The sequence below is a fragment of the Seriola lalandi genome, unplaced genomic scaffold, assembly GCF_002814215.2.
Source record: "Seriola lalandi dorsalis isolate HSWRI2012SDOR001 ecotype SW California unplaced genomic scaffold, Sedor1 jcf7180002054355, whole genome shotgun sequence".
Lineage (NCBI taxonomy): Eukaryota > Metazoa > Chordata > Actinopteri > Carangiformes > Carangidae > Seriola > Seriola lalandi.
In genome coordinates this window covers 295,239-316,823 of record NW_019524908.1, presented here as the reverse complement: position 1 = coordinate 316,823, position 21,585 = coordinate 295,239, and the positions used below count along the sequence as shown (strand labels likewise).

Sequence of the window (21,585 nt, the reverse complement as noted above, 5' to 3'; positions counted from 1 at the left end):
CGAGATTCAAGGTTGAGTGCTTACAATGTTAATGAATACATTTTATATCAATCTAATACATGTCAGTTTCAATAGTGGACACTTTGTAAAAAACTGAGGAATTTATAATATACATAGCTGATTGATAAAGTTTGTCCCTTAATTGCTCTTTTTTTCGGGTTATTACAGCAGAAGGATCTGTAACAGGGATTTATGGCATATTATTGTAATTACAAGTTTTAGACTTGGTAATAGCATACATGTCAACATTTAAGTCATGATTACACTGGAATTTTCCTGAAAGCTCTAATATATCAAGCTCATCAGCACTTAAAGGAAAAGTCTGACATTTTGGGAAATAGAAAGAGGATTGTTTTATTCTCAAACTATCACTGTGTTCCCCATTAAACCTCCACTAAGAGATTTTCTGACACTTGTGAGCAGCAGAAACAAGGTGTAAATACAACACACAGTATCATCACTTTTTAACTTGGTATAGTGAACATGTTAGGAAACATTTGCCTGCTTATATGTCCAGCAAAGCAACATTAGCATTGAACTGGAGCTGTGTGTTTGACCAGCTGGGTAATGTAAGTTCAATATTCACTCTCCTCTGGGTCTGATGTTGTTTCCACTGACTCCTGAGGCTGTTTAGCTGCTAAATGATCCATTGGATTCACCAGCTAGTTGCTAAGTTTGTCTGTCTGGTGCTTTGGTTCTGAGCAGGTAGTGTACAGTTGGTTTGTAAAGCTTTTTCACGGAGAACGTCTGCCTACTGTAGATTGGACCAAAACAGCAAAGTTGAGGGCCTGTCTTATAAAAAATGACCTCAGAGGTCATCTGTGCAACAGGTTATTATAATCTATATAACGTTTCATGGTTAGCGGCTGTTGAAATCATGACGAGAGCAAAGGAGGAAGTCAGGTGATAAAGAGTGATAAAGTCCACCTTAGAAGGAGTTTGTGGATGGATGGATTTTCACATGGGAGGCCGCTGTTTGTTTCCTGTTTGAAACTGATACCGAACTGAACCGGTCTGTGTTGTTCCTTTTATCAATGTTCAACATTCCGCAACTTTAACCTTGTGTTTATTATTGTAACCATGACAATACTAAACCTATCCAAGAAGTTTTTGTGCCTAAACCTAACCAAACCGTGACTGTTCCAGAACCTTAACTGCATGTTTATTATTGTTATTATTGGTACTGTGTGCTGGTGTGCTCCTCCCTTTGTATTAATTACTTAAACACACTCCAGATGCACAAGGGTAGCGCACTTCCACCCATAAACAAAATATATGAAGCTAACACTTGACTCAGTTCTATAGTTTATATTGTGTGGAAAGGATCAAGCAGAATATACAAGAGGATCTTCTGACATTACTAAATAAGTACTGTCGTTTATCATAGTCCCATCTAAACTTGGTATTCAAATGTGAGCAGAGAGAGATCTGACTGGTCCGAGTGCGCTAACTAAAGTGCTAATACAGGTTGTGAGAGTGTGGAAGTGTACAGAGCTCTGTTCAGTAATTTTTTAATGGCTTTTAGCATCAGCTGTAATCATTTATGACATTCGCTTCCTCTAAAATGACCTTGTACTTGTACTGTCGCCCCAAGTAGCACTTTATTTCCTCACTAACTTTTTAGACAGCTCACCAGTTTCACACACACAACGTGATTGCAGAGCTGTAGTTCACATAATATTGGTTTCTTCTTTCCATTCCATTATTTCCATTCCTGCACTTAAAGACTTGTGTGTGTGCATCAGTGCAAATGTACCCAGTGTTCCCAGGTATACATCTATATGGACCTTACTATGTGTATGTCATTTGTGATGCCATACAGTGAGAAGGTATAGCATGACAACACAACAAATGTGATGCAGCCTTCTTCATGTATCAGTTCCCATCATCACTCGCCTGTCTAAAAGTCACATGCATTCATCCATGAGTAAGTACATACACTGTACATGACTGTGTTCACTGTTGTTTTTACTTTCTTTGTGTGTGTGAAGACAACAGCATTAGCCTTTATCCACAGGTGTGCACACAAGAGCATTGCTCTGTGACGTGCATTTTTGAATGTGTTGAAATATGCAGCTGTGTTGTCAAGCTCATTGTGCACTTTGCATGCATGTATGTGTGAAGCCAGTAAATATATATATATATATATATATATATATATATATATATATATATATATACACATACAAGCTCTGTATGTATGCATCAGGAGCTGAACTGCATTTGGACCAGCAGTCTGTCTGATGCCAGTTTGTCTGTGTGTATGTGTGTGTATGTGTGTGTGTGTGTGTGTGTGTGTGTGTGTGTGTGTGTGTGTGTGTGGTGAGAACAGCTGCGATCTAGAGCCTGTCGTGGGCGTGAGATAATTAGTGCAGAAGATGATTGTATTATTTGGACGGACGACCAGCACCGGAGTTCAAAGTGAAGGGAGGCAGGTGAGCTTGTACGGCCTGCAGCTGCATGTTAAACAACTCAAATGGAATCACAGAAGTCCACAAAGGGGGAGGAGGAGTGTGAGAGAGATACAGAGAGAGAGCGAGAGAGAGAGAGAGAGAGGAGGGAGGAAGGGAAGGTGAGAGAAAAACAGCACATAAATAAGAGTAGCAGGCTAGGAAGGGATGATGGTGAGAAGCTAGTTAGACAAAATTAGTGCCAAAAAGACATAACTGAAGTGTAAATCATGCTATGTTTTGTGTGCAAATTAAATCTGTGTTCCCAAATAATATTAAGAACAGTAAAATGAGTATTGTTTTACAGCTAGAGAAGTGCCACATGACACTGCAGGCCTGCAGGCGACAACAGAGATTGAAAAGTGATAGTTATCTAGACTATGAACACACCTTCAGTTTACTTCTATGTATATTACTATAGCTATGTATCTAATATCTATATCTTATATAACTCACAAATATCCAATAAAAGGTGCGTTCAGATGCACCAGAAAGAGAAATTTCATGTCTTTGTATTTGCACAAAATTGGTTTGCAGTCTGTATTTTTGCACTGCACATTTGGCATGCATGTGCCAAAATATATAGCATGCTAGCATGGGTTTTCTTTAGTGATAATCACCATGAGCAAGAGCCATTACTGTCTTGTTACTGCACTGGAGGTCCCTCAAGCCCCAAAGATCCTCTCTGTGGATGCATTGTGCTAATTTCTCAATTCTCAAGTTTTTAAACTAGAACAAATGTGTTTTCATTTTAATTTGGGTCACTTACCTCAATCTGTGTCAATTCGCCTGTCGCTGGATTGTTCCACTGACTCTCTATGCATTTGTGCAACCTCTGACATTCTCTTTGCACTGCATCTGAGCACACCTTACTACAGATGAAGAGTAAAGTCGTGTGTACCTGCTTTGACTGAAAGGTTGGTGTTGGGAAGCAGTACGGCCATCCACATGATGCATATACAGTAATGGTGCATTAGAACATAAGTTAGATGCATACAGCTTGTAGCAGAGTAGTAGCAGTCTTCTCAGTGTGTCTCAAAATAGTGCACAGCAGCTCTGCCTGTTTACTGACTCATCATCTGAACTCCGCATAATTACAAGCGTAACATCAATACTCTAATCAAACTGTTTTGCTGAGTCAAAATACCAAGGATATTGTTTTGTAACACTTCTTTAATCCAGCACTCACTGTCTGCTTTTTTTTTTTTTTGCTGAAAAAAACCAAGTCTGTCACTGGGAGTGCATAAGAGATGTGAACTGTACCTGTTCTGGCTGGTTGGCATTGGACAGCGGTATCACCATCCAGATGATGTTGAGGTTGTTGAGGGCAGCGCTGGTGGTGAAAGAGCAGGGCAGGACAGCTGCTTGGCCGCGGGCCACCTGGATACTGCTCTGGGACACCGTCACATCGAGCGCCCGCACACACACTGCAGGAGGAAGGAGGCAGTGATTAGGGTCTTATAGATAAGCACATACAGTACCAAGATGTTAACAAACAAAACAAAAGAACAGAAAGAGCAGAGAAGACATCTAAATGTAGCAATCACAGCTCCCAACAAATACATTTTGTACAATCTCTACTAGAAATCATTGCAGTTTGTAAGAGAAGCTGGATTGTAGAACAGAGGTAGGTCTATAAATACAAGAAATAATAATCAGCAGAACCTCTGCCATCTAGCGCCTAAATATATTTTTAAAAGCAAAAAGTCATGTTTAATCTCTCAATGCGTCCTCTCTGAGCTGCCTTTTCATCTTCATACGGCAAAACAAACATGATATCTGAACCAGGCTCATCTTTTGAAATGCTCTCAGCAGCTAAACAAACATCTAGACCACACTATGACGGATCACATGAAATATGTAATAGTTATATGGAGAAACAAGATCGGCTGTCTCTTGAGTTATTCATTTCCTAAAACAACTTGCCTCTTGCTGCTTTCATGGGAATGCAGGCTGTATCAATACATACAAAATGAACATGACAAGTGGGGATAGTAATGGTTATTTTGAATACTATTCACTGCTTCCTGTGCGTATACCATGTACTAAACAACCATGCACGTTCTCTAGTGCAACAAATGTTTACCATCTCAAACTAAGCAACCAAGGAGCTGCTTTCCTCATCTGGACTGAGCTGTCAGCCACAACAGACCCACAGAGACAAATATGTACATGCTGCATCCTATTTCTAGACCAGCTAAAGACATTACAGCCTAAATTAAGTTAGATTTCCCCCGCAAGCATGTATCCATGTCCAAAAAGCCCAGTGGGAAGTAATCTTATCTAAACATGGTGAGGAGGATGATGGCAGTGATATGATTACAGATAATTGATCATGTCCTGTGAATCGTCCTTGTTAGTGATAATGTAAGATGATGATCTTGACATAAGCCAATCACAGAAACCACTAGCATGTGCGTGGTATGTAGGAGTCAACCCAGATGTCAAGTGCAAGCAATGACATCCCAACATTGCACAACAATATATATATATATATATATATATATATATATATATATATATACGTGTGTGTGTGTGTGTGTGTGTGTGTGTGTGTGTGTAAAACCAAGTTATCTGTATTATTTCTATTTTATTTTCCATCTGCTGACAATTTCAGAATTAAATTCTGCCGAATTTGGGTTTTTGCATATCACCATCACATTCTAGCTGACAGACTGCCTGTTGCTACCTCTCTGTCTGTCTGAAACCTGCTGGACTTCCTACGCTTCCCCTTCTGCTGGCAGACACCACACGCCCCGCAAGGCTCACTGCCGGCACAAAGGGAGATAGGCAGCGCATGAACTGCTCCGCTCAGCTGTGGTTTATAAGCGATATATTCATGAAAAGAAGTCCCATAAATTATGCAAGCAATTTCACTTAAAGGCATTATATTCCACTGGAATGTCAATATGTATCATTTACAGTAGCAGGTCCTCACTGTAACTCAATTGCTTAAATAATAAGACTGCGCGCATTAAGCAGCATGTACGTCACAATGCAGCTAATGAGCTTTCATCACTCTTATGACATCTACAATCTCAGACCATCAGTAGAAATACAATAAATAAGAAATTCTTAGCTCACTACTCTAATCTGATTGTCTTCTATCCTCTGTGTGCATAATGTTCACTTCCTGCACAGACTCAATCTACCCTTTGTTCTTATTGGAGGATTAACAGAGAAGAGGAGGAAGAAATATAAAAGGTTACAACTTTAACAGAATGTGTGATTGTATCGGCAGCATGAGATCAGTCTAAGAGTTTCTGCTCATGACCACACAGATATTAAATGTGCAAAACACAAGAAAGAAAGAAAGAAAGAAAGAAAGAAATATCCTGGAGGAATTGAAGATAGAAGGAGCATCTTATCATCTCTAAGCCTCCTCCAAGGCAGCAGTCTCTCAACCCCACAACAGCTGGAGGGCTCATTTCAAAACACTGGATTAGGGAACCTCTGCGCACAGAGCCTGTAAGCTCCCAAGACCAAGGAGGAACACACACACACACACACACACACACACACACACACACACACACACACACACACACACACACACTAGCTCACATATGCACACATACAGTGCATACAGCGTGCACATATACACACATGCCCTCTTGACTCACAAACACATACCACCCACTAGCATGCACACATACTCAAACTCATCAGTATATGTCATTGGTGACATGTATGGTAGCCCTTTAGGGACACATTGTGAAAGACCCCAACTACACTCAGGCATTGCTTGGCGTTGCCTCATTATTGCACACAATTCTGCTGAAGCTTCACACCAGCTCTTCAGCTCCGCTCATGAAGCATGTCCGGTAGACAACCACTCTTCCACAATACAGACTGTAGAGTGTTTTATATGTGAGGGATGAATGGTGAGCCACTCATTGTCAAATATGGCCACCCAGATAAAAAATGTATTCACCACAGTATGATGTATAAAATATTCATAAAATATGATGCAGTGACGTTACAAAGACAAAGCAGGAACTGTGGCTGTGCTGGGTAACTGATATTATCTAATCACCAGCAGAATAAAGTAAACTGATTTGGGGAAATAGTGCCAAAGACAGGCCAGGTTTTGATACAGATGTTGCTACTATATTTCCCCCTGTTTTGCTCCTTTCTAACATCTTTCTTTATTATTCTTGCCCAAGGCTGAGTGTAGCACTGAGTTTTGCAGTCTTCATCATATCTCCCAGCTTAAGTGCAAAGGTGTGATGCAAATGAGCTGTCCATCTCACCGGATTTACACTCCAAGTCTCTCAGTTTTTCTGTCAAAAAAACTCACTTTTAGCCCTGAGCTGCCCCGAGGCGCAACTCAGCAGGTCCCAGACCAGTCTGACTGACAGGAAATAGCAAAAACTCAATATGCTTGCTCTCCCTGATGCTGACCATCTCCTGCCCACAGTTATATATACCTGTAGTAGATAAACGCTGCATTGTCACTTTTATTACATTACTGTGGGATGTTATTTCCACAACTTTTATATGCTCTTTTGATAAATACTTTGAGATAATTTAGTCAAGTCAAATTGATTAAACTTAATTTAACTCAACAGCCCACTGACCAGAATCAAATCAGCGAAAATATTTTGACTATAGAAGCTATTTAAATTATGGTTTGGAAATTTAACACTTAACTGTTGACACTATTTGCTAATTTTAGACAACTGGCAAGTTATCAGTTTAACTGAGCTTCACAGATTCAGGAGCTCCCTGGTGGTTTTGGGAACACTGTCAAGATAAGACTCTCTTAAGAGGTAAATGGGAAACTGTTTCTCTCTTAAAAACAGCACCCTATCATCTCCTGTTGTCTTTTTCATTTGGCATTTTTTTGTCAATAATTAAGAAATGAGCACCACCTGCAATTAACTATGTAATAACGTTACACAAAAAAGCTTCACATTCTTATTTTGATACATTATTCCATTAGCTTGCTGCCATTTTCACTGGCACTGACAATCACAGACTTGGGATAAATGATAGGCTACTCAACATTTGGAAGGTGATCCTATGTTTTTATGGAGTAGAAAGGACAACGGAATGACGAAAAATGAGGGAAGAAGTGAGAAAGGATATAGTATAGATGAGTAAAAGACAATAGAGTAGGAAAGCAGTGTGAAGTGTGAGAAGAAGGTTTGAGCAGTAATAGACGAGGAGGAAAAGAGACAAGAGAAAGATGCACCATGAGAAGAGAGGGACAGGAGTCAGGTAGGGAGGTACAGAGAGGAAGAACAAATAAGCAAAAAGAAAGAAAAATGGAGGATAAAAGAAAGAGGGTGGATGCTGCTGTTTCCAGAGAGGCCTAATTGATAAAGTCACCCCAGGCAGTGCTAGAAGTGCTTGTGGAGTGGAGAGAACCAACAGCGTGGCTCTGTGAAAACCAATCTCTCCCCTCATTCGAGAGCCAAGTGTCAAAACTGCTGTTGATTAATGCATAAGAAAACCATACACCTCAGAGAGCATGGAACCCTGTCTGTGTGTGTGTGTGTGTGTGTGCGCGTGTGTGTGCGCTCACTCACTCAGTGCAACCATGATGGGATAGGGAACAAATGCAGGGTGAATGCAACACTTCCACTCTCACTCTCTCTCTCTCTCTCACACACACACACACACACACACACACACACACACACACACACACACACACACACACACACACAATCCCTGCGTGGCAAGTCATTTGCATCCTGTGTTTTTTATTCATGTGGCTCTTTTATTCATAGGCTTTACTTTTATTTCAGTTTCAAACAAACGCCCCTGATGCTGTGATGTGATGAACCTCTGGCACAGCTTCATTGGGTGGGCTGGGACACACACAGACACACATGCACACACACACACATACATACTGTTTAAGTGAGTTGATTGATGATGTTGCTAAAAGTCTGACATAAGAGGGACAGCAGGACACACACTGATACATATATAAAAGTGAAATAAATCATCGTTTTCTGACACTAAACTAAAAAAACTAAAGTTTCTGGATTCTTCAACTTCAAATTTACACTCAATTACTTAGTATTTAGTTTTAAACCCAATTTTGCACACTATACCTCCAATATTCAGGTTTAGGCCAGATAGCAACATCGGTCAGTTTCATGTGTGTTATCCACCTTTTGTCGGCTGCATTTTCTCCAAGTGTGAGACCTCTTCAGAAGTGAGAGCAGAAGAGTAAGAGGGAGCGATGAGAGATTCAGCATAAAATCATGTATCTACTGCTTCAGGCATGACAGTTGGCAGCTCTGATCACTTTTCATGTTTAATCTGCATCCTTTTAGAATTTCTTTTCAGACTCATATGCCAATTGCAATTCTTTTACCTCCACACTGCAAGGACAAAATAAAATAATAATAATAATAATAAAAAATAATAATAATAATACCATGAAATGAAACAAACACACCTACACTTGGATTCATGTGCCCGGACACCTGCGCCCACACACAAGTGGAGCTCTGTGTCCCATTCTCTTCCTGAAGACCCGGGGGCTTCATGATGAGCTGTGCTCTTGTATGTAGCGGACCCTGTGATGTTGCCACTGCCTGTGAGGCACCAAGGCGAACCAACAAGCGAGCAAAGACATCCGTGTGAAACTCAGGTGGCATAGTTGTGTACCCAGCTGCTCAATAGCAACTCATCAAGCACCATGCTCAAAGCACTGCTGAGGTAAAAATAAAGTCACAAACCAACTCATTTTTCATCCTGAAAGGGTGTTAAATCTCTGTCTGTGCTTTGTTAGCTGTAATGGTGTTTGACTAGGAAATTGTATAGATCTTTTCTAATGTATAAATAGTAGTTTGGCACAGTTATCTTAAGATTTTAAAAGATTTTCATGGAATAGACATTGTCAAATGAGAAGACTAATACCACTTTCATATCTACCCATTATCTATAGCCAGGACACGTGCTCATCTTAGCTTAGCGTAAAGACTGGCAACGGTAAAGAGCTCAGCCACCTCAGTCCAAAGGTGAAAAAAATCCACCTACATCTCACGTTTAATCAAAACAGCAAAAACAAAGCCGCATAAAAACAACAAGTCGTTTGATGGGGGCTAATGTGCTAGAACATCACTTGGCTGGGCACAGTTACTTGGTGGAGTGGCCTAATCAAGACCATTAATTGTCATTTTCAATGTGTCAGTTAATGAGTTTTCTTTTATTAGCTTTGGACAGTAGCCTTGCTCGCTGTTTTCTTCCCTGCTCTTTCCATTATTTATGCAAACCTTACTGGCTGCATATTGCTGTATACGGCTGCATGTTTAAAGGCCAGATTCATCAGTTCATCAGTTTTCTTAACTAACTCTTGACAAGAAAGAATAAGCACATTTTCCAAAATGTAAGCATGTGAAGCAAACTATACTGTCTAACTTCCTGCCAAGCTGTTGATACTACATGTTACATATAACGTTACATATAGTCTTTTTGTTAACCACTCAAGCTACATCTGACTGCAATAACCTCACACTCACTTTCTCTAGATAAACCTGCAAAAGGATGTTAGACATCAAAGTAAACAAACTTAACCTTTAGGACAGGCCTGTTTATAACCACGGTCCAGAGGGGCCACATTATAAAAGGTCCTCATTCATATTTCACAAAGAAGCAAACATTGGTCTGTCTACTGTGTTCAGAGCACACAAACACTGCTAACAACAGAACTGGCTGAACTAAAGCTGAAAAAAAAACTCTTCGGCGTCTGCCTGCATGCATTGTTCTAGTTCAAAGGTGGTGCATATTTTATCATCATTTTATTTTCAAAAATACTGACAACAATAATGTGTGTATGCAACAAGTTGGTACATGAAGTGATATATAAAAAACTTAAGGGAACTCGCATGATGATGTCAGCTTATTGTCCTTTCCTTTCCTTTCCCTCTTCAGCCCATCCAGCAAACCCTCATCCAATGAAAGAGCCTTAAAAATCTCTTGCTCATCCTCCCCCTCATCCCCTGCCCTGCCCATCCCATTTGACCTATTAGCCACAGCCAACTCCCGAACAGGGCCCACTGACTAGCCTACATAGCTTAATACTCTCCTCTGAACTGTACTGAGTCCGACTAGTCCAGCTTACTGCACTCCTAATGCACTGCTACTATAAATGCAAGATCTTATAGCCCACATACAAGCTATGGCATGTAGCATCGTTCACTCTATTTGCTCACAGCTTCGCTTACAAACAGTCTCACAGTCATGACTTGAGAGTCAAATTGTGTTTTAGTTCTTTCTCATTTTGGCTAAACCTTAACCAGATTACGCTGCGCTGCATTGCAACGATATCAAATGCACAGGATAAAAGCATGGTAACAAACCAGATGTTTGACCTAATTTACATTACATAAATGATACGCACTTAGTCTGGTCACATGCTGTACACAAAGAAGCGTACATCACATGAGGAGCAGCACATCCCCGCTGGCTCCTCATGAGGCAGCTTGCTGTTGCTGACTGTTTATGTGTGATTAACCCACCATCCAATACTCAAACTTGCAATATTATCCAAACACAGTCGTTATCTTAATACATTTTATAACAAAAAGCAATACAGTCTGGTTAGACAGAAGTATGCAAGGATGCAACTGAAATTGTGCAGCAAATATGTAACGTATTAACATAATGTAGAAACATAATTGGAAGTTTTGCAAATTACTGTTGTAAAAAAGTTGAAAATAAATGTTATTTTGGAGTAACTGTGTAACAAAAAAGATCTCCATTTATGAGTGACAAGCCGAAGGTTACTTGCTAATGCAAATGAACAGAGGGAAAGTTATTGTGAACAAGCTGACGGGTGATCAAACCAGTGTGCTCGCTGTGTGCACTGAGCAAGCAGAAGGTTGAAGTAGGCCACTGCCCTCGTGCACAGATAAGCCTGGGCACTGGAAGACTACTGCTAAAGCAGCAAACAGATGGCTCTGCACATGCAGCCCTGGACACAACTACACATACACACACACACACACACACACGCACACACAATGTCCAAAAAACATCAAGTACCAACTTCAGTGGAGTACACTAATCACAAATATACAGCCCTAATCTAAAATACTGCCGCCATCCGTCATACTGCATCCAAAATAAATAATTAAATAAAACATGCTGTTTTGCAAGTTGCCAGCACATGTCGTCCTGTATGTTGTTTTAAATGACAGCTGAGCAACCAGACCTGGATTCCCCCAAAGAGTCAGACCCTGTTCCTGTCAGCCACCAGCCACCTCGCAGCCTTCATACTGTCTCTGTGTAGTAACCCCACTCCCTGGCAGACTTGTATGTTTGGCAAACCTGTCATAGTGTCTGCACGTAAATCTAACATCCTGGCAAGCATACTGATCTGCCAGTAAGATGACATGATTGGCAAGGGGCTCTGTTTTGCTATTTGGCAGCTGCCATTCTCCAGTCCCTTTTCACTGGCCGACAATAGCCTGGTTCTGCCAAAGGCGTCCAAATGAAGCAGCGGAGGGCATCTCCACATCTGGTACGTAGATATAGAGGTGAGAGTTAGCGAGATCAAGGGCATAAAAACTGCAGCACTCTCACAACGTGTGCCTTCAGTCTACACAGACATTGTGTCAACTAAAGGCATTCATGGCATAAATTGCATCAGGTATTTTACCCTTAAATAAATCAAAGACACACCTATGTAGACTGGTTTGTAGAGGTAAATTCCCCATAAAACTCTTCCAAATGTATATGCTTGAAGTTTGCTGCAGATGTTGCACCAATGGACCCTGAAACTGTTGTGTGGTGGAAAGGTGTGTCCTGCATGTCTGCAGGTAAAGCCAGACTACTGGCACTCTCTCCACTGTCTGTACGGCACAGGTTAACACAAATACAGTCTAAGCTTCTCAGTCAGCCAGCCAGAGCCTCACAGCACCAGTCAGCTGATAATACTCGAGGAGTATTCCTGGAACTAGCGGTTAGCCTAAGGTAACCTTGTCTGATGGCCCTTAGTTAGTAATTGGCTTGGAGGCAGAGATTGCTCCCCCCTCTCTGCATTGACTTACCCGTCTTTGTTCTTTTCTTTGTTTCTTTTCCCACTCACTCTGCCTGGTTTGATCTCTCCCTCTCTCTCGTTCTTCCTCTCTCTTTCTCTAAAGTAGCTCTCCAAATGAAGACAGTGATTTTAAGCCCACCAACACTAGCCGGGCCACCTGGGAGCAGCAGCGCTTCTGCGGGTGATTTGGTCAGTACAGTTCTCCAGCAATAAGGGCCTGTAATGATTTATCTTCTGTTTGAGTCCCTGTGTGGCTCACCTTCACAATGAACCCTCGCTCAACTCAGTGCCACTTATGTGCACTATCAGAGGGAAGCAGCGAGTGGGGGGGTTGAGCAAAGTCCTGAACCACAGTTGATTTCAGATATTTTCAATTGGTTTAAGAAAAAATGCTTTGTTTCAGATAAATCTTTATTTTTAACAGATACAAAGTTGAGAGAAGTAAAATATGAGTATTAAAACTGGACCTTTACTATTATCACTGTTTCTATAAAACTTTACTTTAACCTATGTTTGCTGATAGCGATGTTCTCTGTTATAGGAACACCCTGCTCCACATTGTTGTTGTTGTTGTCTGACCTCAGAAGCTGATCCTACAGTAAGTGTGTTTCCAACTACGCTATATAGCACAGAACAGTGTAAGATATAAGATTTGAATGGTAGGGGCCAACTGTCTGGGCAAATGCAGATAAATACAGTATATGAAGTATTTGTGTGATGCTATTATTAAATATTATTTTCCCTACTGAGTTTCACCTGCAGTTTCCAACAAAAAAGGTTCTGCTTTGACATAACACATATTCTTACACACATAAGATCAGTCTGGACAAACTTGTGCTATATTTGAAAGGACTGAGAACCGAGTGACTGCACTTAACCAGCTGTCACACACACACACACACACACACACACACACACATACACACACACACACACACTCACACACATACACACACACACACACACTCACACACACACACACGCTTCCCCTGCAGTTTTTTGCCCCCCAGTGTCACAAAGGTCTGTGATCTCCCCGTGGACAGCTGCTCTCAGCTGACTCTGCCATGACATACGACTGGCCAAGTGATGCATGTTGTTATTTAGAGAAGAAATAACAACAGCTATTGATTCCCTTCAAAAAGCCATTTGAATCTCATTTAAAAAACCTTTTTGTTTACTCTGCTGTCTCATTTAGTGACGCCATTTATAGATCAGCACAGTCATCTTTTGATGCATTTTTTTCAGCTGATGTAGAAAAAGAGGAGGGAGTGGACAGACATGGATTTGTTGTTTGTTTTTTTTAAATAGACATTTGACTTTGTTTGTTTGTATAAATAAGCATGGGTTATAAATAGTGCACTGACATGTGGATGGCAAATACACATATAAGATAAGTCATATGAGAACTCAGAACATATTATGCGATTTCATTCCCTGATTGACAATACATAAGCATTTCCAATAACAGAGAAGCTCAGCCTCCTCCTTGCATAACAAATAATGTGTACGATATTACGTCAGAGCTGAAACCTCCAAATGGAAATGGCCTTATATGGACTACAAAAACATCAGTGGCATACAAGAACACACCATACACCAATCATTATTGCACTCCTTCAATCTGCTTTGATTTCTGTCTCAACCGGCTCTGGTCTACTTCTACTAATCAGATGTAAATAATAAACTCAAATACATTTGAAATGGTAATTTGTGGGAAAACTCAAAAAAGTGCTTCTGCGTGGAGAGTTGTGGTCTTTTTTTGAACAATCCCTTTGATGTGCGCTTGTGTCTAGGTGTTGACCAGCATGGTGATGCTTTCTAAGTTATTCTGTGTTTGGAGGTTTGATGTAGGTCAAATGCTGGCTCAGCAAACACTGGGAACCAGCCTACATTCTCATTCTGCACACTGGTCAAATTTACATGCCATTTCATTCAGAGGAAACTTTACTGCACTAACACACCGATCCCGAAGACACACACACCTCCGTCGTTCCTCTAGTATTCAGCAAAAAACAGCTCTAAAAAAAAAAAAAAAAAAAAAAAAAAAAAAAAAAAAAAAAGAAATCAACACACAACACGCTGAGTCAGCTCTCTTCGGGCAACAAGGGCTCTTTCCCAGACAGCGAGGAAACGAACAAGTCAAAAGCACCACACTGATTGCTGAGGAGAAGTTTTCTTACAGTCTGATCAGTCAAAATCAACTCTTTGAACAGCTGACCAGCTTTCAATGCACTCATATGTTAAAAGACTGAGTGGAAAAGTTTGTATGCAACATTTAATTATCATTACACTTAACTTGTCTGAGAAACTGAGACATACCTATAGGCATCACAAAGATAATACTTTTTGCAGAGCTGCGCTTATAAATATACACGTGAATGGGTTTCTATTTTCTTGTGTTTTTAGCATTAGATGGTTACAACTTCAAGTCAGAAACAGCACTTTTACATGCCAACTATTAATTGCCCAATAACATTTTTATTGAGGCACTCACTGACTTTAATATAGCATCCCATTGAGAACTCAGAGGTTCCTCACTGGAACTCTTGCAGCCGGCGTGGCTGCACTTTGGGAGTTAGATAATGCTGTTGTCAGTCAGTGACCTCTTCCTTGGTAACAGGCGCTGTGTAAGCCTCTGTGTGTGTGTGTGTGTGTGTGTGTGTGTGTGTGTGTGTGTGTGTGTGGGGTTGTGTGTGCGCATGTGTGTTTATGCATGTGCTTGATGGAGCAGAGCCCCAATGCTGAGCACATCTGCTCCGGACGCCCCTGGCACTGCCATATGGCTGGCAAACATGCCTCCTACTCCTCCTCCACAAAGAGAGAGTTTGCAATGAAAAGAGAAAATGAGTGAAAATGAGTGTGCGTGCATGACAGGGGAAAAAAGCGTGTAAGAGACAGTGGGAGCGAAGGAAGGCAGAAGAGAGTAACAGCTGATGAATGAGGAGCCGCACGTGCTGCCCATTAGGCATAGTGGACAGATCCACTCCACCTCCAAACACACTAATGTTTTAAACACCACAACACGACTGCATTCTTCCATCCACACCAAGCCGGAGTCAAATACTGATTACATAACAGCTTCCTCTTAGCCACAGTCTTAACCTGACTAATGAGAGGGTGACAAATCAAAAGGTTTTGCAGCATTATATCAAGGTGTATGTCATGTTTTCCTGGTTAAGGGATGCATGTACAATAGGTGAAGAGAATTGTGTGAGGCCTTTCTAAAACCCAGTGGAAACAACTGCAGCCAGGAATAAGCAAAGTCACCTTTTTGTAGTCAAAGTCCTTCAAAATTGCATCTAATCTTTTGAATATGACAGTCGAGCACCTGTAGGCTTTCAAGGCAGGCTGGTAGGTTTGTAGTAGGCTTTGGTCGCCTTGGATTCACTGCAGTCATGATGCAGTCCAATGGTGGTTTCAAAACATCTCTAGAAAATCCTGGAACCAGTTCTGCACACTGCTCCACTGTCTATCCATATCTACAGTGTGTTTCAAATACACTTATAAAGAGGTGTGTTCACTGGGTTGTGCACATTAGAGGACATCCTACCTGTGAGCTCCTTGCTGGCAAATGAAAATAAACATCTGGTGACTCTATATGTGTCCACCTCCATCAGTATCTACCTACACCCTCCCTATGGTGAAGGCTGGACTGGAAAATGGGTAAAATAGCAATTCACATTCTGTGCTAAATATTAACAATTACTGTAATGTCCATACTGTAAGCTTCATTACCACTGGAAACTACCACCCGCTTACTCCTCAGAAGATGCATGTCACACTATATCACATACAACTTCAGCAGTTGTATGAGATGTGGTGTTCAAGTTCAAACTTTTCATTTTGCTTTTTACCATTTCAAAGGCCACAGCATGTACTGAAGTTAAGGCCTTGCTTATATCTGACATGTGAATCTTTCTGAGCATGATGTACAGTATCAGAGGCACCAGGCGTTGCTTTAAACTCCTTCCTCCTGCCCTCCTCCTCCTCCTCCCTATCTCCTCTTATCTCCCCCAGCTCCCTCCTTTTCTTCCTTTCCTCCTCTTCTCTCCTCTGCTGCCTAGGGCTTTTCATGTAGACTGCGTTAATATGAGGAAATCAATACCTTCACTACGTCGGCTGTCGAGGTACAGGTCAGAGAGTTGGTTGTGGGGATGGGGGGTTGGCAGTGGGGTGGGGTGGAGGTGTGTGCTTGTGTGTGGGAGGGAGGGGGGTGTATGTTGCTTGATAAACGCAGGCCCATTGATCTTTTCTGCACATCCTTGTGTGCATGAAGGTCCGCCGAGACTCCTCAGGGCCTGACTGACAGGCAGTGAGCTGGTCCTGGGCCTCAGAGGCGGGCCGTGTGTGTGTGTGTGTGTGTGTGTGTGTGTGTGTGTGTGTGTGTGTTTGTGCGTGCGCATGTTTGTGTGTGTGTGTGGTCATGTGAGACTGTGAGACTTGTAAAAAGACTGTATGAGAGCCTTGTTTAATTAGCAGTGATGGGAGAAATATTTAGTTACTTATGTAAAGTACCAATATAACAATGTAAAATAATCCATTACAAATAAAAGTCCAGTCTTAGACATGTTACTGTCAGTAAAAGTGCAGAATTACTATCAAAATGTTTTGAAAGTCAAAGTACTCATTGTGTATTAGAATGGCTCTTGCCTGTGATATAGTCTCATACAGGAGATTACTACTGCTACATTCATGTTTAAGTTGCAGTCTAACCTTGTGTTAACAGTGTGGCAATGACTTTGTCATTTGATGAATTGCACATTTGTTTGGTAATACGCACCACTAAAGCCCAGTGTCACCGTCCAATGCAAACTATGCATCATCTAAATGTCAACTTTTCATGAGCTGAGGCAAACAGCCTTGCTTTTAGTTTTCTAACATTCCTACCAGTTTTCTTTAGCGTAAGGAAAAAAAAAATTTTCTCAACCCATACAGAAACATGCAATCCTCCGATGTATCTTCAAAATCACCAAAACTGTTAATATGTGGTTTTCATTCGACAATAGCAACAAAATCTTAAAGTAACTGTTGTATTAACAACTATTCCTGGGCCCCCGTCTTTAAGAGGGACCCCGTCTAACACATTCATTTATTCATAACTGTTGATTGGTTTGATCTTTGGCGATATCATCATTTGTTTGTATGTATGATAAAAAGTATGATACACTCCAGTATGATGCAGTGGAATAGAAGTAAAGGGTAAATGGACTCTTATATTGTGCTTTTATTCAATGCACTTTACGATTTGCCCGTTGTTCATTCATTCACACACACACACACACACACACACACACACACACACACACACATACATATTAGTGTTAGCTACCACGCAAGGTGTTAGCCTAATCATCAGTATGGGATATGGATAACCATCAAGCTTGTGATTAGTGGATAATCACAAGCTATTATAAAATTTACCATAAAAAGAAATTGAAAATACTTAAGTGCAAGCATCTCAAAATTACACTTAAGTATTTCACCTGAATAAATGTACTTAGTTACATTCTACAACTGTATATCAGGAAGAGGAGAGTTGGCAACACAACTACGCTCCCACCTGTCAGGTCTTCCAAATACAACACGGATACTGTATGTTTGCTACTGCCCAGCCCTTGGAGGCTTACAGTAATGTAGGTCTGTTCAGGGGCTAGATACGGGAGCTGTTGTCCATTATCCTTCAATGATCCATCTCTTCAACTCTGTTTCTCTGCCTCTGTCACCCTCTGCCTCTCGCACTATATCCCCCCTTTGTGAAGGAAAATCCATATGAGCTGGACAGGGAGTCCGTGGTATTATTATGGGAGCTTAACATCCAGCTAAGGGGGTTTAAAATGTTGAAGGCTTGATGTGTTAGCCTTAACGTTTCACTCAAAGCACAGAGAAATGGTGTAGTCATAGAAATGGCAAACTGGCAGTTGGCTCAGTATTTCTGGGGGGTGGGGTGTGGTACTAAATGGACTACCTTTTTGGAGAGCAAGACTTTTACAAGGAGTTTCTAACCTGCAATGATTCATTCGCGGAGACATCAGTTTTGGGTGTAAGTTCAGCAGAGTCAAGAAGTGTTAATAGCACACACGCTGTCCTCTTTCTTTGAGATTTTTTGTTTCAGTCTATCTATTCTCACACACACACACACACACACACACACACAAAGAACACACCCCTCAATAATCAGTTGCGCTATTCGCTGCTCGGGGCTACACACAGAATGAACGCATTCATCACATAATTACTGTGGAGGCAGTCACACACTTCATCAGTCTATTCCTGTCTCCAAGAGCCCCGGAGAGAACAGCGAATGCATAAGATTTCCAAAAGATATTATGAAATTCTTATACCTCCATCTAAGGAAAGTCAAAAGAAAGGAGCAGGATTTACAAAGCATCAAAGTGACATCTTGACTGATTCACACATCTACGCCCAGGCCGTACAGTTGAAAGAGGAGGAATCAAGGAAGGCGGATGCTCGCATGATCGAAAAGGCTGATAAATCTTTAAAAACCTCTCCCATACTAAGAAATATCTTCAAAAAATATAACTGTCTTTCTCACAGCAGAAGATAAGTGGCAATTCAGAGAGGCATCATTGTAAAATCAGAGCGGCTGAGAGAGCCGTAAAGGGAGAGGTGTCTGTAAGGGATAGGATGAAATAAGAGTAGAGATATAAAAGGTGAAGCCTTAATGTTGGGTGATCTACGATGGTAGGGGTGAGCGGGCCGATGGCTCACGTTGGGAGGAGATTGGAAATCAATGAGAGTGTAAAAGACGCAGAATGGTGAACGTCATGTGAGACCTCTGAACTTGAAGAAAGCTGGAGCTACCTAATAAAATTGAGTGATTAGTGGGAGAGGGGTCGAGTGCACATGTTGGCAAATATAAATTGTGGATCTATGTGATCTTAAATGGCTCTAACATAGACTTAGAACGGTATAAATGCATGGATCTATTTACTGTGTGGCCTGTAGTCTCTTCTTTTCTTAACCCTTGTCTATCAGATAAAAATACCTTTGGTTTTCATGTAACCAGGACTCAACCAAGTCCATGTTTATATTGCTTCATTTGTTTCAATGACACAAACAAGGGAAACTGATCACTGTAAAAACCTTTCCTTTTTTTTTGAGAATGCATCCTTTTGGATCACACCTCCGCACTGTGGACCGGTATCTCCACCTGTAACAACTTTTATTCAGTTCCCTCTGAGCACATACAGTGTTTGACCAGATCTACACAGAGCTTTTTTCTCTTGTTTAGCTCAGATGTCGACCTCCAGTTTTAAGAAGGAATTTCATTTTGTAATTAAGCATTCATTAACGGTAACTTGTCTTTTCATTAAGCCTCCTTTTATACACTTTGCTCTTTCAATCTTAATGCTCGTCTTGTTGCCTCCTCATCTCGTGCATTTAATTCTACATTTCCCTTTAGTTCAAAATCTTACATTGTACATTTGCAGTTCAGCTGCACAAAACGTGCTCCATTGTTTCATCCACCCCCCCCCCCCTTAAGAGCCATTAGTCATGACACAAATGACCCCACTGGCATAGAGTTAAAATTACAAATTAAGAATTAAGACGTTTATTGATCAAATCATCGACTAACTCCACTGAGTGACAATGTAATTTCATTATGTTCCGCGGGTGTTAATGGCTTCAGAGAAAGTAATAGCTGCATACTGTTGTGGTGTTTTGTTGTTTTCCTCTCCCCCTGTGTGGACCGGCTCAGACATCAGGGGGTGTAGTGCGGGTGGTATCGCTGTGTGAAATTTTTTGTGCTGGAGCCAATGAAAGCGTTTCCATCATAGCATCATTTACATTCAAATTAATGCCATCAAAAGCTAGGCTGAATGTTCAATGAGCAGAGAGTGGGACTTTGCTGTCAGCACCCTCCTCTCTGGAGAGAGAGAGAGAGAGGAGAGGTAAAGACAGGGAAAGAGAGAGATTGTGGGGGATACAGTGAAAGTGTTGTAAGGTGAGGTGAGTGATACGAAGTAGAAGCAGCGTTTGATTTTAATATTTGAATCAAATAACTGAAACAAAGAAACTCGCAAACTAATGATGACTGATTCCTTGTGGAGAGGATTGGTGCTAAAAATGGAACAAAGTAAGTGATTGCAGAGTTGAAAGCACGCATATCATTCATCCATCACTCACTGATCACTATTATTATGCCCGCACCAGAACAATCATCACTATTGATCCACTTTAATCAATAACAGAGCTATAAACCCAACCGTTGCCATCTCACACACTCACAAACACACAGATATACACAAAGCTTTAGGGCAGGGCAGAGAGCAGCCCAACAGCTTGCCTGCAGTGGCATAATTGCATAGCATGTCAAAAACAGTAATAAATAAATCAGTGATTACTTCCCTTTGTGAAGTGCTGCAGCCCCATTATTGAATATTCATGTAGGTAAATACATTCGTGCAAGCTTCTCTCCTGGGTTTTACAGTTTGCTTTTTTTCTGTGGTTTTAAACCGTCTCTTGTCTCACTGCGCGGGGAGGAACACAACAGAAATGCTTTGAAAAGACACGAGTGCTCTTTATGTGTTTATGCATCATACATGTGCATATTTTAAAGGTTCTTACGATATTATCACGTTTGCTCTTTCTTGAATCTATGGAAATCTGTGGATGTTACTTTGCTCTGTTGACCCCCAGTGATCAATTCTATATAGAAATTCAGAGCTGATTGCTATTGACAAGGGAGCCATTGATTCCTGATCCCCCGAGGCAGATATCCGTGTGACGTGACATACAAAGTGTCATTTCCCACTCCATTGTTTCCATAATATCTCATTGGCGTGGGGACAGAATAATACCACCTTTCTGACCTGCTCGTCTCCATTATCTCTTCCTACACCACTAACACAATCTCTCCACTTGCAGCTTCTCCCTCCCACTCTCTGCCTGTCTCCTCTAATATCTTGATTGCATGAGAATGTTTGCTCCGTCTCTTATTCACTCTCTCTCTTACATCCTCTGATGTCAGCGTTTGTGCACGAGCACGTATCTGTGCGCCACCGGTCTAATGTATAAGGTACTATACACATGCACAAGCGTGTATCTACACACACACACACACACACGCACACACACACACACACACACACACACACACACACACAC

At 41.2% G+C, this 21,585-nt stretch overlaps 1 protein-coding gene across 1 annotated transcript in view; it reads right to left on the bottom strand.

Moving 5' to 3' along the window:
* igsf11 (immunoglobulin superfamily member 11) overlaps window positions 1-21,585 on the bottom strand; it is a 91,832-nt gene that overhangs the window by 12,731 nt on the left and 57,516 nt on the right. The window contains exon 3 of the mRNA XM_023408159.1: window positions 3,714-3,877. Coding sequence (XP_023263927.1) covers window positions 3,714-3,877 — 164 coding nt within the window. The remainder of the gene's footprint in view (window positions 1-3,713; window positions 3,878-21,585) is intronic.